Below are 18,657 nucleotides of genomic sequence, written 5' to 3'. Positions count from 1 at the left end.
AGTGAAGCATGACCTTAATTTATTACAATCACAATTTTTAATCATGTTTGTGGGCCATGATTCTAGTATATGAGTGAAGCATGACGGCCTAGAACAATGGATCAATTGCAGAGATCGATTGTCAGTGATCTTCAACCTGAGTACTTCTTGAATTTATTACAATCATCGATAAAAAAAACTTTTATGAGACTAATCAACTACTTTAAAAATTAGTTAGTTCAAAAACTAAAATCTGAATTATCTAAAAATAAAAATTAAAAAAAAAAGCGAAGTGTCAAAAAAAAAGAGAAGATTTGATTTTGTATCCCTTGAAAATGTTCCCAAATTCTTTTAACAAGTGCAAATTCTATGGCAAGTCTCAAGTCAATAGTTGGCTAAAATAGCCAACGGAAAATATTTGCCAGAACTGACAATAAACGGATGCAAACGGGGTTCATCATGCAAATAACATCAACTGTTCTCCATTAGAGCTAAGAGGTTTATTTTTGGTATATTAGTAAAAAGTTTCCAGGTTCCAAGACTCATCACCTGATTTAGCATACTCAAAAGAAAAGAACCATTGCCTCAACACAAGGCAGTTGCAACGTGTCAAGCCGGAAATTATTCCTCAGAAGTAAGACCAAACTTTTTTCGACTGAAAACTAAGCCAAAATCAAAACTCAGCTGAAGGACAGCAGCCTCCTATAGCTTCGGCCAAGTGTTTGTTGCCCTTTTAGTAGGGCGCGACGGGAGTTCTGAACTTGTCTCCTGCATAAACTGCAGCAGCGCCAAGCTCCTCCTCAATTCTCAGAAGCTGCAAGCAACGCCCAAAAATAATGGTTTCAGCAAAAGAAAGATCAACTGAGTGAATTGCCGGAACATACTTTGATGTCAACGAAACTAAATTGTTGGACCACAAGAGAGAATTCCCATAAGATAAACTAAAGCGAGATTGTCCCCAGGATTTGATGTTTAACAGGTATTCAGATGCCGTGATCAAAATTAACAGCGAGGAGCCCTTCTAAGCTGCATGATCCTGGCAGAATTTAAGAACGTTGAATATAGATTGGTTTAAATCCTTTAACCTGAATTGCCCTCCAAGTGAACAATGGTCTCAAATTTCTTAATTCTATTCTATTAATCCAAGCAAACAAGGTTAAGAAAAAAATGATACTTCTCTTCTTCTTCCCTTCCCTTCAATGGATAGGCATATACCCAGAATAATTGAATGCAACCACCAGAGCTGGGTTAAGCCCTTTTTTTGTTTTTGCATTTGTTCCAAATGGCAACCCAAATTGGTCGGGAGGACTAGGTTACATAACTACACTATGATGATAATATCCACATCACACTACAAGTGGCTCAATATAGTTTACCTGGTTATACTTCGCAAGGCGCTCCGATCGACATGGAGCTCCAGTCTTGATTTGACCCTGTTGGATAAACTCTCAAACATTAGACTTATCACACAAGCACATACCACGAAATCATGGGGAATATCTGAGTTGAAGTACATACAGTTGCTAAACCCACTGAGAGATCAGCAATGAAAGTATCTTCCGTCTCACCACTGTGAGAAGAAAAAGACAAGTTAAAAAGAAGAGTTAAAAATGACTAGAAATGAACAAAGAACATACCTTCTATGGCTGGCCATCACTCCCCAACCAGCTTGCTTAGACATTTTGACAGCCTCAATACTCTCAGTAACAGACCCAATTTGATTTACCTAAACAACCATGAACACAAAGAAACACTGCTTACTCGGATACACCAGATATAGGAACTTCTGTCATCAAGATAGCTAAGGACCAACGCATCTTCAATATGAAGGGGAAATGAACAAATGAACAAATGAAATACCAGTCTTAACAATTCAAAAAAAAGTTGTTCGAGATATAAAGAACTGGAGCTTTGTAGGAAGGTCGTAACCCGATTTTAGATGTCTTTTCTCATCCACAGTTTGTTTATTTACATTTTTTATATTCGTTTATTGCTTCTTGTTGTTACAATTCTGTCAAATTTCCATTTTTTCCTCTGATTTGCATCAGCTATACTTTTGTGCCTCCCGCGGTCAGCAGAACATATCCTCAAGTTGATCTAAGCTGATTTCTTTTCTCAAAGGCCTCCGCATAAACAGCACCTCTCTCTCTCTCTCAAAACAAGGAACAAAAATAGCCAACTAGTAAAAAGCAGTACCTTCAAAAGAAGAGCATTGCAGGATTTCTCCTTTATTGCCTTGGCAACTCGCTGCAGAAATAAATTGAACAAAAAGGAATTTAAATCTCAATGAGGAAAAAAGATAACTGAGTCTTTAGCAATTTCCAAGTAAAAGATTACTGTCGGGTTGGTGACAAGTAGGTCATCTCCAACAATTTGCACTTGCTTTCCAATCTCTTCTGTCATCTTTGTATAATGGGTCCAATCATCCTGATCAAATGGATCCTCAATTGATACAATTGGGTATTCACTCACAAAGGACTTGTAGACATTTTTCAAACTGTCTCCAGAAATTTTTTGAGAGCCATCATTGTTCTGCATTAACATACTTTCTTGTTACCATGAACAGTGAAAGACAGAGAATCTAGAAGAAAATATTGCAACTGAATATTGAAGAGTCTAAAATTGTAGCAAGTCATTCACCTAAATCTATCAACCAACGAAAATAAGCTTACCTCCTCTTTGAAATTGAGGTCATAAGTCTTATCCTTCTCATTATAGAATTCCGACGCAGCAACATCCATGCCAATCACAACCTGCAGCAATTCCCAAGCACAATAAGATAATGTAACTTTAAGAATAAGTTTACAAATGATAATAGTAATAGTACATACTTTTCCAGTGTATCCAGCTTTAGCTATAGCTGTCTTCAGAAGTTCAAGACCTTCCTTGTTCTCCTGAAATTTCAAAGAAAGAAATATCAGAATCCACAGAAAGTAAAGAGTGCAGATGAAGCAGTTTAACTTATAATTAAAGTCTCTCATAAACAAGTATGCCTTGTTACAATCTTGTCCAACAACTCAAGCACAGACTTTAAGTTCCCATAAGTTATGGTAGAAAAAATTATATCATGTAAAGGAAAATCCTTAGGAAGACTACATTGTGAATGCAGCTTGACAGAAGATTTTGATAAGTTAGTTGTATATCGAGACTAAGAAATAACAGTTCAAGCAGTACGTCCATAGCTACTTGTGCTCTTAACACTTCCATGTTAACCAGAATTAGCTGAGCATACTAATAACAAGAGTAGCTTCGTGTCATGCCCAAGCTTCTATTTGATTAATTGGTAGATGTTGAGTCAATGTCAATTTCCAATTAGTTTTATATTAGGTAGAATATATGTCAAAAAGTCTAAGCAGCAGCTTAACGAGACCAGCTCATGGTGGATATGATGGGCTGGATGGTACCAAGTAATTAAAGATAGTAATATCCACCAAACTCAAAGTGGCCATCTGACTTGTTCCAAGATAGCATGCCAACTGAGAAAAGCCCCCATGCTCAACAAACACATCCAGCTGAATAATCCAATCAATCCCCAAACGGCTAGCTTAATTCCAAATGTGCAATGGTATATTTTTTTACAACATTTATCATGAAAATAAGATTACTTTAAAACAAGTAATAATATATTCATCATGAAAATTACATCAATCATACAAAATCTCATAATAATGAATATGAGCATCAAACCTGAATGTTGGGAGCAAATCCACCTTCATCTCCAACATTAGTCGCATCCTGTCCATACTTCTTCTTGATGACAGCCTAAAAACAAAAAAAAAAGTTATATCCCAATGTTCTTAAAACAAGTGTTAATAAAATAGCTAAATAAGTTACAACACAACACTAACCTTCAAATTGTGATAAACTTCTACACCCATCTTCATGGCTTCCTTGAAATTAGAAGCCCCCACTGGAAGAATCATGAACTCCTGGTATAACAAGAAACCCAAGATAAGAACCATGAATACCTTACATTTTGTGAAACTCATATCTCACGTGGCTCTAACCTGCATAGCAAGCTTGTTTCCTGCGTGTGATCCTCCATTGATCACATTAAATGCCGGAACAGGCAAAACTAAGTTCTTGTTTCCAGCAAGATTGGCTATGTGCTACAACCCAAAAAAAGAATATCAGACATAAAAACATTATCAGTTACTCAGAGTCTAGTCTAACCATTTTTCCAACCTGATAGAGTGGAATTTTCTTCACACTTGCACCAGCTTTACAAACAGCAAGGGATACTGCTAATATGGCATTGGCACCAAGCTGAAGCAACAACATTGAACCAAATAACAAATTATTCAAACTAAATAAATAATAATGGCGTAATACCAATGACAATAGAGAAGCTCACCTTCTGTTTGCACCATCCCCACTCATTTTGAGTGCCGTCAAGTTGTTGGACCATGTAGTTATCAATCTGTGCTTGCTCAGTAGGATCCTGCAACAAGTTTAAACATTCATATTTGTTAGACTTATACAGTATAATGGAAGGAATAAAATACGACTAGGAGAAAAATTAAGGACATTTGGCATACCTTGCCTATCAATGCTGGAGCAATTATTTTATTCACGTTCTCAACGGCCTAAGACAGTATGGATAAACATTTTTTATCATATCATCGAACAACATAAAAAAGAAATCCATAGGTGCAGTCAAATATTCAATCAATATTGAGAACGTGTAAATCAGATGCTGACATCTTTGGAGAACCATGGACTGAAATACAACTCAAGAGACAAGGATTAAGCTAATTTAAAGAGGAAAAAACAAGAACCTTGAGGACACCCTTTCCAAGATAATCTGATCCTCCATCTCTCAGCTCCAGTGCTTCATATACACCTTCGATTGCAACACTTTCTAATTAGTAGTTTTAAAACAATAACAGTAAATTAGAGAAATGTTACAATCTACCTATCCGAAACTCATCATTAATAACCAGAACAATAAATGTGTTCAGCCTTCTAGCATAAGTTTCGACTTTCGATGGTGGTTATAAATATTTAAATCGCTGAATTGCAATACTAATCGCCTTGATACACTACTAGAAAAACTGAAATACAACAAGGGAGCAAATATTAAAAAAGAAGAATCAGCAATATAGAAGTGCGCCTAACCACACGTCAACGACTTGACATAATAGGTTACCTGTGGATGCACCACTGGGTACGGCAGCCCTCGCAAAGATCCCATTGTCACATGTAACATCAACCTGAAGCAAAAAACCACATCGACAATTAATATAGCGAAGAATTTGGATTATTTTTTCAGTCAAACAACATCAAATTCTCAAAATCCCAAATGGATAAATTAGATCCAACACAAGAGATCATCAACATCGCGAAACCTCTCGCGAATGATGATCGCAGAAGCACAAAATCCAAAACCCTAACATAGATGACCAATCGAAGAGAGAAAGAGAGGAGGAAGAGAATCTGACCTCGACGGTTGGGTTTCCGCGGCTGTCGAAGATCTGACGAGCCTTGACGGATTTGATCGCCACCATGCTTCTCTCGCTTTGATGGATTTGAATCGGAGAAGAAAGTGAGTGGAAACTGAGTTGCTTGCGGCTCAAGCTTGCGTGCCCTGAGGCCTCTTATATAGTGTAACAGTGGATGGACGGGATCGGTGGATGGACGAGCGATCTCGTAGACTCCGACTCTGATGCGGCGAATATTCGACCGTATAAATTCAATTATTGATGATTTTTCTAAAATACTTTTTATTTATATTTAAATCAGATTTAAGTATTCAATAATTAAATTTCATGGAATTTTTATAGATTAAAATTGAAAATCTGCTTAAGATATATAAAATATTATATTATATACATAACTTATATGAAAAAAAACTCATGGGTGCTTGTCTGCTTGATTCGTGGAAAAAATGGAAATGAAAATAATAGGAGTGAGAGATATAAATGAGATTTTTATTTTTCTCATTTTACTGACTAATGATTCATTCTCATATTTGGGAGATTGAATTTGTGACATACTTTTCGCACCCCTTTTGACACACCCCCTCCCGGCCCCACCTCACACTTTAAAATTACTTATGCTTATAGCCTTATTCATTTTTTTTTAGCTTTGCTTATTTTTTAACCCGTTCTTTAAATTTTTATCGATTTTATTTTTTTAATAATTTTTTTTATTATATGTTTGTAATCTTTTGTTTATTTTTTAGTTGTAAATTTTAGAAATTATTATTTATAAAAATTTTAAAAAGTATAAAAATATTGATCAAAAATAAAAATTATATACATATAAAACTAATAAAAATACTAACAATTAACAGTAAACACATTTAAACGTAGGAACAAATATTTTTTTTAAATGAAAAGTACATGTAATACTACAAAAAATACGCAAAAATATATAAAAATATAAATTTTAATCAATATTGCCTTCAAATTCTGCTCCCGACACGTTTGATAATGTACCTATTACTTTGTATCACAAATTAACACGTGTTATATAACGAGTGACTCATCCGTTAACTTCATACGATGAATATTGCTACCACTACGTTGGAATAGGTGGTACAGGGTAATGAGGGTGTAACAAAACTTGCACGAAGTGATTGTCAACATGGACAATAGTTATTTTCTCAACGTTCTTGGTTTGGAACTGGAGTTATTAATGGCAAGTGAGTAAAACAACTCCCAACATTCTCACTAAATGTATACAGTACAATATTGTACCTTGATGCGATGTCAATCCCCAAAGGTATAGAGTCCATTCAATACATTTATAGTGCCCACGGCTCAAACCAATTCAATGAGAATAATAGATTGGTTACCAAATTTCGATTTAGATAAAGTTGATCATATAAATCATTATTTTGTTGAATCTCTTCTATAAGCTCGAATTGTACTTGAAACCAACCTTTTTCACCATACTCAATCAGTGCAGGCATTACCCTGAATTCACAATGACCATTAGGTTGAACGTCAATAGTGTGAGAAATATAACACTGCAGAGGCACAGATAATTTCTCAATATAAGTATCATGAATGGGTGAAACTGGAGAGTATCATGGGTCGTTTGAGTACTGTGAACCTTTGACCCTCTTCCACGTCTTCCTCTTTCTTGAAATGTTGCAGTCGGTTGAGAGACCCTATATCCTGAAGTGGATGCATTTGTAAAAGAAGGTATGTGATGTATACTTTGTTCATCTCTACTTGTAGGTCGACCTCTATGTTCTATGTTAACTCTAGGAATTGCTTCCTTTGTGACCTTCTTAGTGACTTTCTTAGACTTCTTTGAAGTCTTAGTCACATTTGTCACAAAAAATACTCTTAGGGATAACTTCCCTAGTATTTTTAAGTTGACCACTAGACCTAGAGTTGATTACATAGCTATATGGAACCTTATAATAAGAAGACACATCCTTCTTGGTTTTAGGTTTGTATCTCAAACCCCTATGACCATTGGATGACACTTGTTGTTTTCCTAGACCTAGTTTATGATTCTTGGACCCTTGTGTTTCATTTGTAATTCTTTAAAGGGTCCTCTCCAATTTTTCAAGTCTTGACCTCAAGACTTGATTTCCTCTCCATAATACCTCAACCTTAGATTTTTCACTAATACCTTGATTTTTCTTTTTCTTAGGCAAATACCTAGAATCTTTAGAGTTATTTCCTAAATTATTTTCTACCCTTCTAACCTTAGGTTGAGTGGTTTTAGCATGATAGGCTACATAATTTTCTTTAATTTTATCATGCTTCCTATTTTTATGGTAAATGACATTAAAATGATATAAATTAGAATTAGCATGTTTTTTACCATAATTTAAAGGAGTATACTCAATAAATGATACCTTCATTTTTACCTTGGAAGCTTCCCCTTGACTTGTGCTTCCTCATTTAGCTTTGACCGCTTTCTTCCCCTCAGGACATTGACTTCGGTAATGCCCTTTTTGATTGCATAAAAAGCACACAATGTGCTCCTTGCTCTTCTTTGTTGTGGGAGCGGTCTCCTTGGGCTTCTCCTTGCCCTTTTGTGCTACTTGGTCCTTCTTCTTGGCCAATTTAGGCACTTACTCTTGTAGTGCCCATGTTCCCTGCATTCAAAACATATAATGTGATTTTTAATTTTAATTGAAATATTTATACCTTCGCATGTAGGGATGACACTTGATCCTCCATTTGATGTCTCTTGATTTTTGGAGGATGCATCATCTTATTCTCCACTTGACCCGGATTTAGAAGCTTCTCCTTCTTCTTGATCCGGTATCAATGAAGGTCTCTCCCCCTCAATCCTAGAGGTGGAGGCTTCTTCCTCTTCAACATCGGATGTTAAGCATCTCTCAACTTCCAAATCCTCATGCACATGAAATAAGGAGTACACTCCTTTACCTTTATCTTCGTGCTCTATTGAGGATGGACTTTCTTCTTCTTCCTTCGGTGTTGGGCACCTCTCAACCTCGGAGACATCTTCCTCTTGGTCTTGCTCCAATGAGTTTCCCTCTTTGAATTCATCTTTATTTCGTGCAGTGGAGGGTTCTTCATAAAACTTGGCAAATTTGCTCCATAGCTCTTTGGCATATTTAAATTCTCCAATTTGCTCCAAGATGTTGCTCGGCAATAAATTGACCAATAGCTTGGTCACTTTATCATTAGCCTCACATTTTTGGATTTGTTCTTAGCTCCACTTGCTCCTCTTGAGAATTCTTCCTTTTGAATTTGTTGGAGCCTCAAAACCTTCCATTAGAGCAAACCTTGCTCTATCTCTATTATAAGAAAATTTTCGATTCTTGATTTCTAAGAATCGAAGCTCGTCATTGTGAATGGTGGAGGCACCCTCGTGTCAAATCCGAGTCCATCTTCGAATTCCATCTTGAAGTTGAGCCTTTTGATGAAAGCTTTGACTTAATGAAATTTGCTCAAACTTCTTCACCCTCTAGCCTTGTTGCCCCTTCCGACGATGATTCCAGTGAAGAGCGACCTCACTCTGATACCACTTGTTAGGATCGAAATGTGCTAGAGAGGGGGGATGAATAGATCGTCGTGCACTCATCATCTTACTTCTTGGTGATGATAAGCAGCGGAAAATACAAGAAACAAAAATACAACACTAACACAAAGGATTTACTTGGTATCCACCTCAAGAAGAGGTGACTAATCTAAGGATCCACACACGACACGCACTCTCCACTATGAAAATACTCCTTTGTGGTAACTACCGAAGGCGGAGAAGCTGGTACATAACTCACACACAAAAATACACAAGAAGAACAAAATACAAGCTGATAAAATAGTAAACTTTACAAGATTTACACGGTAGGAACCCTAGCTTGCCTTTCTTCTTGCTTGTTGTTGCCTCTTGAACTTTGGAAGTGCACCAACACTAGTTTCCAAGAGCCTCCAAGAACTGGCTGTGAGCTGTGGAAAAATTGCTGTGTTGATCGGTGATGAATCGGGCGAATGTCTGCTGAAGAAAACGCTCGCAACGGCTTTATCCAGCGCCAACGGTTGGATCCCAATCGATTGGATTGCTCCGAATCGATTGGGAAGGCTTTTGATTGATCGGTCGATCGATCCAGAGCGTCTCCGTGCTCTCTGGAAATCACCTGAATCGATTGCTCGATTGATTCAGGGTTCTCGCGTGATTTCCTGCCTCTCAATCGATCACTCGATCGATTGGAGGCACCCAATCGATCGGGTGATCGATTGGGAGGGCTTCTGTGCAATCGCGCGACAGCTTCCCAATCGATTGACCGATCAATTGGAGGCTCTCAATCGATCGGGTGATCGATTGGGAGAAGCTTTTGTCACGACACCAGTCCAATCGATCAGTCGATCGATTGGACATGATTCAATCAATCGGCTGATCGATTAAATAAACTTGATTTGTCATAATCAAGTCTCAAACCCCTAAAACCCAACATTTGGTCAATCATGACCTGTTGGAACATCATGCCTAGCATCCGGTCACCCTCGACCTGCTAGGACTTTCTCACCAAGTATCCTGTCAAACCTTTGACCTACTTGGACTTCTCAATACCAGGTGTTCGGTCAACCTTTACCCACCTGGATTTCCACGTGCCTGGCTTTACTCACCAGGATTTCCCTTCTGCCTAGCTTCACTCACTAGGACTTCCCATCTGCCTGGCTTCACTCACTAGGACTTTCACTTAACTTCACTCACTAGGGTTTCCCATTTGCCTGACTTTACTCACTAGGACTTTCACCTAACTTCACTCACTAGGATTTTCATACTGCATAGCTTCACTCACTAGGTCTTTCACCTGGCTTTACTCAGCAAGATTTTCCAACTGGTTGGCTTCACTCACCAGGACTTCTCCTCTTCCTAACTTCGCTCACTAGGTCTTTCACCTGCTTCACTCACCAGGAGTTTTCAACTGCCTGGCTTCACTCACCAGGACTTCTCAGTTAAGTATCCAGTCAGTCTTGAGCTACTTGACTCTTCTTCACATCTAACTGGTCAACTTTAACCAGAGGAGAATTGTATCAACAATCTTCCCAAATGAATGATTGCACCTACAATCTCCATGTATTATCAGTTTCCATGTATTGTCAAACATCGAAACCCAAATATCAAGACTAAAGCTTGAGCCTTCTCAAGCTTAGTCAACCAGGTCAACCTTAACCTAGGGAATATTGCACCAACACTCATGAGCTCCCAGGTATCTCATCAATAATATCGCAACATGAGTTGCACGTCTGACCATACGCTTTGCCAGTAAAGTAAAAGAAAAAGGATTTCAGCTTGAAGCAAAATCAAATTATCCAAGCGGCGGCGGAGAAGTTGATAGATGCAGGGCATATCCGGGAAGTACAATTCCCGAGTTGGCTCACCAATGTGGTGCTAGTCTCAAAGTCGAGTAACAAGTGACGGGTCTACATCGACTTCAGGGATCTAAATAAGGTATGTCCGAATGACTACTACCCTTTGTTGTGCATCGATCAAATGGTAGACTCCATGGTGAGTTGCGAGTTGATATGCATGTTGGACACATATCAGGGTTACCATCAAGGTTCACTCGCCAAGGAAGATTAAGAGAAGGCCAGCTTCATCACGACAGATGGAACCTTCTGTTTTAATGTCATGTCGTTCAGGTTGAAGAATGTCGGAGTACCTACCAAAGATTGATGAACAAGGTGTTCTAGAGACAGATCGATAGAAATATGGAAGTATACGTCGATGATATGTTGATAAAATCCCTCTAAGCTGCTGACTTGTGTGTAGATATCAAAGAGACATGCGAACCTTGAGAAAATATGGTGTCAAGCTCAACCTCAGCAAGTGTCTATTCTGAGCAAGGAACGGATACTTCCTCGGTTATATTGTAACTAAGCGAGGGATCGAAGCTAATCCTAGCAAAGTGAAAGTACTGCAAGACATGCCCCTACCTCGCAACTTGAAGGAAGTTTAGCGGTTGACCAGATGAATTACGGCTCTATCAAGATTCATCTCTAAGTCGTTCGATCGAAACCTACCATTTTTCAAGATTATGCGTCGAGCTACCAAATTCCAATGGGACGCTGAATGCGACAGGGCACTGAAGGAACTCAAGAATTATTTATCTTCTTTACCTATACTTGTAAAGTCTATCACTGGCGAGTCTCTCTGGATATACTTATCTTCCACAGAGCGAGCGATCGGATCAGCGTTGGTATGACAGAGCGATAATAAACAAAAGTCGGTGTACTTCTTAAGTTATTTATTAAAAGATGTCAAATGTTGCTATACCTGTCTTGAGAAGCTAACGTATGGGCTGGCCCTGGTCGCTCGGAGGTTACGCCCTTACTTTCTCTTGCATCCTATAATCGTGTTAACTAACAGCAGACTAGAGAGAGTTCTCCTCAACCTAGAGGCGTCCGGACGGCTAATCAAGTGGACTACGGAGCTAAGTAAATTTGATTTACAATACCAACCCAGATTGACGATAAAGGTCCAAGCCTTAGCTGATTTTATGATTGAAATACAAAACTCCGAGTCAGAGGCGATTTGGAAAGTATTTATGGATGGATCATCCACTCGGCAAGACAGTGAAGTGGGAATACTTTTGATATCTTCACGAGAAGACAGGATGCAACTGTCCGTTCAACTAGACTACCGTGCCATAAGTAATGAGGAAGAGTACAAGGCTTTGATCGTCGATCTGCAAGCAACCAGACATGTGGGAGCCATATGAGTTGTTATCCACTCGGATTCCCAACTAGAAGCCCAGCAACTCTGAGGTACTTTTGAAATAAATAATGCCAGACTAAAATTGTATGCCAAGGCTTTTGAAAAGTTAAAGGCAGGATTCCAAGAGGTAATCATGCAAAAGACCCCTTAGGCAGACAACCAATATGTAGACGAGCTAGCCAAGCTAGCAAGTTCTTTAAGCCCCGTGGCGCTGGACAGGTCGATCGAGCAGGTGGTGTTGGTAGCTCATATTGAGAGAGCGGTTGAAATAGGAGCACCAAGTGATTGGAGGACGCCTTTGATTGAGTTCTTCCAATCGAGCATCGCACCGGTCGACCGAGAGTAGGGTCGATGGATAAAAAAAAGGGTTGGGATGTTCACATTAATAGGAGATCACTTATACAAGAGAGCTTTTTCGAGGCCATTACTCAAATGTATCAGATCGGAAGATGTTCAGTACATCTTGCAAGAAGTACACCAAGACTTTTATGGCAGTCATCCGGTCAACCATTCACTAGCTTGGAAAATCTTATGGTTGAGTATTTTTGGCCCATCTTGCAAGTAGATGCCGCTCGGATAGTAACAACTTGTCTATCATATCAGAGACATCAGAACATACCGCGCCGACCTATAGAAGAGTTGAAGGCATCTATTGTCTCTTGCCCGTTCGACCAGTAAAGCATGGATATTGTCAGACATTTCCCTATGGTGATCGATCAGAGGAAATTTATCCTTGTAGTTGCGAACTACTTCTCTAAATATGTGGAGGCTAAATCGCTCGCTAAGATAATCGAGCAAATGATTATTAAATTCTTATAGCAAAATATTATGTGTTGGTTCAGCAATCCTCACAAGGTTGTCTCTGACAATGGAAGACAATTTCAAGGATGAAGGCTTAGAGAATGATGCGTAATTCTGCAGGCTTTCACTTCAGTGATCTATCAGCAAAGTAATGGCCAGGCGAAAGTTACGAATAAAGAAATAATCTAAGGACTCAGAACTCGACTCAACCACATGAGGAGAAGCTGGGTCGACAAGCTGCCAAGCATGCTATGGGGTTACCGCACCATGCCTCGAGAAGTCACTAACATAATCCTGTTCCACTTAGTATATGGGGGAGAAGCAGTAGTACCGGTCGAAATTAGCATGGAGTCCGATCGGAGATGACTATACGACGAAGAAAATTTCGATCGGCGTCTTATGGAGCTAGACTTAATAGAAGAAATCAGAGATAAACCAGTCATTCGGTTAATGGCGTACCAACAGAGAATGAACTAAAATTACAACAGGCAGGTTATCCCAAGGTCTTTTCAGGTCAGCGACTTAGTGTGAAAAAGATCAAACCAGTCGGCGGCGTTAACTAGCTGGAGGCTCCATGGGGTGGGCCATATAAAGTGGTACAAAAGCTCAGTTCATGATCTTATTATTGGTAAGATGAAAATGGAAGAAATTTGAATTGGCCTTGGAGTGCAAACCATCTGCAGCCTTATCGAGTTGGGTAGTAAGTTTGTAATTGAATTTATGAAAATTGTAAAAATATTATTCTATGAATGCAGGAAAATTTAAATGAAAAATTACTAAGTGTCCTAGACTCTTGTGCAATTTAGTTGAGTTATAAGCAAGCAAAGCCTTCACATTAAGTGTCCTAGACTCTCATGTCGTTCGATCGAGTTATAAGTGAGCATGCTTTCACGTCTCCAGACTTTCGCGTCGTTTGACCAAGTTATAAGCGAGCAAAGTCCTCGCACTAAGTATCCTAAACTCTTATGTCATTCGGCCAAGTTATAAGTAAGCATGCTCTCACGCCTCCAGACTCTTGTGCCGTTCGATCGACTTATAAGTAAGCAAACCTCTCGCGCTAGTGTCCCAGCCTCTCGTGTCGTTTGACCGAGTTATAAGTGAGTATGCTCTCACACCTCTAAACTCTCACGTCATTCAACTGAGTTATAAGTGAGCAAAGCCTTCGCGCTAAGTGTCCCAGACTCTTGTACCATTCGACAGAGTTATAAGTGAGCATGCTCTCACGCCTCCAAACTCTCGAGTTGTTCATCGAAGTTATAAGCGAGCAAAGCCATTATGTTAAGTTCCCTAGACTCTTGTGTCATTCGGTTGAGTTATAATTGAGCATGCTCGCACTCTCCCAGACTCTCATGTCGATTGATCAAGTTATAAATGAGCATGCTCTCACGCTTCCAAACTCTCACGTCGTTCGACCGAGTTATAAGTGAGTAAACCTCTCATGCCAAGTATCCCACACTCTCGAGCCGATCGACCGAATTATAAGTGAGCTGAGCTCTCATGCTAAATGGATCAAAGATTAAGTCTCGAAGATGCAAGCTATAAGTTAGCACATTTACAGGGCAAGAACTTTAAAGCATAGGACGAGCTTGCATTGAACCAAACTTAGAAAATTTCTACAAAGAGTACTTAGTCTTTACAAAAAAAAATGGTCGACTAACTTAAAAGAAAAAAGAAAACTAGGCCAGATCGACAACCACATCGTCTTGGAACGTTTCCACGATCTTTGCCCTCTTGATGAATGCTATCAAAACCTCAGCCAAAAGATAGGTGCCCTCCTTTAGCTACCGAAGGGTCCTATCAATGCCATAATCGAACAACCAGAGGGTCAAATCGGTTAGCATCTGGTTGAAATCCTTGGAGAGAAGGTACTCCACCCTGAAGGTTTCCAACCGGTCGGGCTCCTCCTTCGTGTACTTAGCAAGTTCGACCTTCAATGATCACAACTCGACATCTTTTTCGTCGATTACTCTTTTGTGTCCACCGAGCTAGAGTTCATGGCCTGCTTGCTCGGTCGTGTGACCAACTTGCTCTGTGATCAAGGTGACTTCGACTTCCTCAAATTTTTTGGTCAGAACTTGGGCCTCTTTGTTCTTGATATCTAAATCTTCAATGACCCTAAGTTTTTGAGCATTTGCCGAGCTGATCTTCGCTCAAAGTTGTGGGCTTGTTTCCTAAGCTTTTCTGGCTCGATAACCTAGTCATGGGTTTTGTCCTTTTCCATGGGCAGAGCCCACTCGGAGTTCAATAGCTGCTCAGATGTTCTCTCCAAGTTATCCTTTAGCTGAGTAACTTTGGCAGTTAATTTTTCAACTAGAGCTTGCGAAGTGCTTATTTCCCCGACCAAGGCCTACAACAGCTTATTTTCATGTTCTAGGTAGACCAGTCTCTAGCACAGAGTCAGGCTTTCCATCCGAAACTATCTGGATAGAGAAAGAAGTCAATTAAGTCCGACATGGAAAGAACAAAAGTGAAACTGAGAGGAGCTTACCCTAGTAGATTTTTGGCTGAAGCTGTCATCCAGCTCATCAGCGCGGAATGTCCTAGGTGGACCTGTCTCTGGCACAGAGCTAAGTTTTCCACCCAAATCTATATGGATAGAGAAAAAAGTCAATTAAGTCCGACCTAGAAAGAACAAAAGTGAAAACTGGGAGGAGCTTACCCTAGTAGATTTCAGGCTGAAGCTGTCAGCCAGCTCACCTGCTTGAAATGGTCACCACCCTCACCCTGGCATTTGCCCAGGTTTGGGCTAAGGGCCTCTGTATTCTGATCTTGTGTTTGGAGGAGCACGACCTGACGTCATCTGGATGATGCCAGCTATCAGTTGACAATTATCAAATTGTTGATAACTATCGTTATATGCCTGTGCCGCTAGGATCTGTGCGCTCTGAAGTTGCCCGGACTTGGATAGTGGAGAGGAATGGATAATAAATATAGGGGCCAATGGGTTGGCCGGTGGGGGCATCAGATAGGAGATTGGTTGCGCTATGGTCACCCCAGTCGGTAGCTTAGACAAAGAAGGAGTTCGATCAGATGATGAGGGAGTTAGTAGACCGGTTATCCTCTTAAGGACTGCAGAGGAAGAACTCTCATCCTGTTCTGATGGGGGTCGCGAGGCCAATGCGACCGCAGAGGTTTGTGGAAGAGAAGCTTCTAAGCAGGAAGACGCCTCTGACTAGAGCCTTTTTCGACGTTGATGCCGGATTAGTGGTTCACCGGATGTGGCTAATTCTAACGAATCGACTATGAGCACCATGGAAGGATGCTCGGGAGACAGCTTGCCGGTGTTAGCTGTGGCGTCACTGGCTGTCACCCAGCTCGCCTCTACTTGGTCGATCTACTCTCTAGAGGGCCCGACTGGCAAAAACCCACGACTCTCCAACTTAGACGCTCCCCTAACCTCAACTTCGTCATCAGTTACCTTGCCGGAGCCGATAAGCAATGCTTTTAACATGACTTAGGCTGCAAAAAGATAAAAAAAAATTAGTTAGATTCAAAAACGATAGAAGGAAAAAAGGAATTGATAAAAGAGTAAGACAACCGAGCTCGGATGAGACTCAACCCGAATATATACAAGACGCCCTCCAACAGAAGCATGTATATATGGTATTTCAGACCAGTCAGCTGCGTGGCTGCCTGGAGTTAAGTTGGCTCCCATCGGTATCTTTTCAGCCTAAGGAAGTTTGGTAGATCTATCTACCAACCGATTAAAAAAGTGGGTTGGCCGGGAAATCAGACATAGAAGTAGTGAGACTTCCAACCCTTGTTGGATGTGGGAATCTTCTAAAAATAGATAGCACCCACTCATGCTTGAAAAAGGAAGACGCCCGGTTCGTATAGTTTAGGATAATAAAAATATTGGAAAATACGAGGTAGAAGAGGAATCTCATACACACGAAATAGTACCACAATCCTGCACAGTAACCTAAATGAATTAGGCACCAACTGCGATAACGGGATGTGAAAATACCTACAAACTTCAGAAATGAAAGGATGAATTGTTGGTTGCTACTCGGAAAACCTAGAGGTTCCACTGTATAAAAATTTTGTACAAAGGTCTGAACCTTTTCCTAGCTACCATGTGTTCTTTTAAATTAAATTTTGGATCGCCTGCGGAACTTAACACGTTTGATCCAAAACTTAATCTATTTGTTCTTTTAGGTTTTGACTTGGGTCTCCTGCGGAACTTAACACGTTCGACCTAAATCACCTTAAGTTATTAATTCCATTAAATATTAATTTCCATAATTGGTTCCCAGTACTGACGTGGCGAGGCACACGACCTTCTTGGATATGGGAGCAACCACCACCGACTAGACAAAACCTTTTTAGAAAGCTAATATTTAATTTCCTAAAATAACTTTAGGTCAACCGAAAAGAACAATCAAATCACAAAAAAAAAACAAAGAAACACTATATCGAAAACAAATTCGAAACACTAGAATCGTATGCCTCTTGTATTTAGTATTATTTCCAAAAATAACTAGTATGATGCAGAAAGAAAAATTACTAGTTATACCTTTTAGAAAGACCTCTTGATCTTCTACCGTATTCCTCTTCTAACCTCGGACGTTGTGTGGGCAACGATCTTCCGAGATGAGAACCACCAAGCACCTTCTTCTTCCTTACAAGTTTCGGCCATCAAAACTTCTCCTAGGATGAAGAGGTTCGGCCACCACCACCATGCTCCAAGGGATGCTAGAAAAGAGGTTTCTTTTCTCTCCTTCTTCTCCTTCTTAGATCCGGCCACCAAAGCTATCTCCACCATGAGAAGGTTTCGGCCACACAAAGGAGAGGAGAGGAAAGAAAGGGCCGGCCACACCCAAGGAGAAAAGAGAGGAAAAATAGAATAGAGTCGTTCACTTTGAAGCCTCCTCTACCCCCTCTTTTATAATCCTTGGTCTTGGCAAATAAGGAAAATTTAATAAAAATTTCCTTAATTCTTTTGCCATTGAAAAGGAAAATTTATTTAATTAAAATAATTTTCTCTTTTCAAATTATAATGGCCGACCACTCTTCTCCCCAAAACAAGGAGAGTTTTAATTAAAACAAAAATTAAAACTTCCTAATTTATTTTTAGAAATTTATAAAAATTTCTCCAATGATTTTAATCCCTTCATGATTGGTTAATAAAAAGAAATTTTATAAATTAAAATCTTTCTTTTAAACATGTGGATAATTTTCAAAAAGAAAAGTTATCTCTAAAAATTAAAATCTCCCTTCAATCTACAAATAAGGAAAGATATTAAATCTTTTCTTAATCTTTTGTAGAAACTAATAAAAGAGAATTTTTAATTTTTAAACTTTCTTTTAAATCATGAATATAATTAAAAGGAAAGTTTTTACCAAAATTAAAATCAACCTTTTAATCTACAAATAAGGAAAGAGATTTTAACTCTTCTCTTAATCTTTTGTAGAATCTTATAAAAGGAAGGATTTAAATTTTTAAACTCTCTTTTAAATTATATTATCCACATAAGAAAAATTTTAAAATTTAAAATTCCTTTTTATTTAATAGGGCCGGCCACATGAATTCACCCATGAACATACCCATGGCCGACCCTAGCTTGGTCTCCAAGCTAGCTTGGCCGACCCCTATAGGATGGGTAAGAAGGTGGGTATAGGTGGGTATAGTACTCTATAATTAAGAGGCTACGATAGAGACCGAGAGGAGGAATTGGTTTTGGTCTCCAGATAAAATTAAGCATCCCATGCTCGCCCCGA

The 18,657-nt window shown here is 39.3% G+C and overlaps 1 protein-coding gene across 1 annotated transcript; it reads right to left on the bottom strand.

Moving 5' to 3' along the window:
• Positions 1-464: 464 nt before the first annotated feature.
• On the bottom strand, positions 465-5,579 carry LOC121971239 (enolase-like). Its single transcript, XM_042522403.1, has 17 exons — positions 5,421-5,579; positions 5,129-5,192; positions 4,758-4,822; positions 4,518-4,565; positions 4,334-4,420; positions 4,165-4,245; positions 3,987-4,088; positions 3,828-3,908; positions 3,667-3,741; positions 2,811-2,873; positions 2,652-2,732; positions 2,317-2,511; positions 2,176-2,226; positions 1,617-1,705; positions 1,498-1,549; positions 1,356-1,412; positions 465-793 (listed from the first exon to the last, which is right to left on the bottom strand). Exons 1-17 carry the CDS (start codon positions 5,484-5,486, stop codon positions 713-715), a joined length of 1,338 nt encoding a protein of 445 aa, XP_042378337.1. The 5' UTR covers positions 5,487-5,579; the 3' UTR covers positions 465-712.
• Between the last annotated feature and the right edge of the window lie 13,078 nt (positions 5,580-18,657).

The sequence above is a fragment of the Zingiber officinale genome, chromosome 4A (assembly GCF_018446385.1).
Source record: "Zingiber officinale cultivar Zhangliang chromosome 4A, Zo_v1.1, whole genome shotgun sequence".
NCBI classification, from domain to species: Eukaryota; Viridiplantae; Streptophyta; class Magnoliopsida; order Zingiberales; family Zingiberaceae; genus Zingiber; species Zingiber officinale.
The sequence above is the reverse complement of the archived record's forward strand: the minus strand, read 5'-3'. Positions and strand labels throughout refer to the sequence as shown.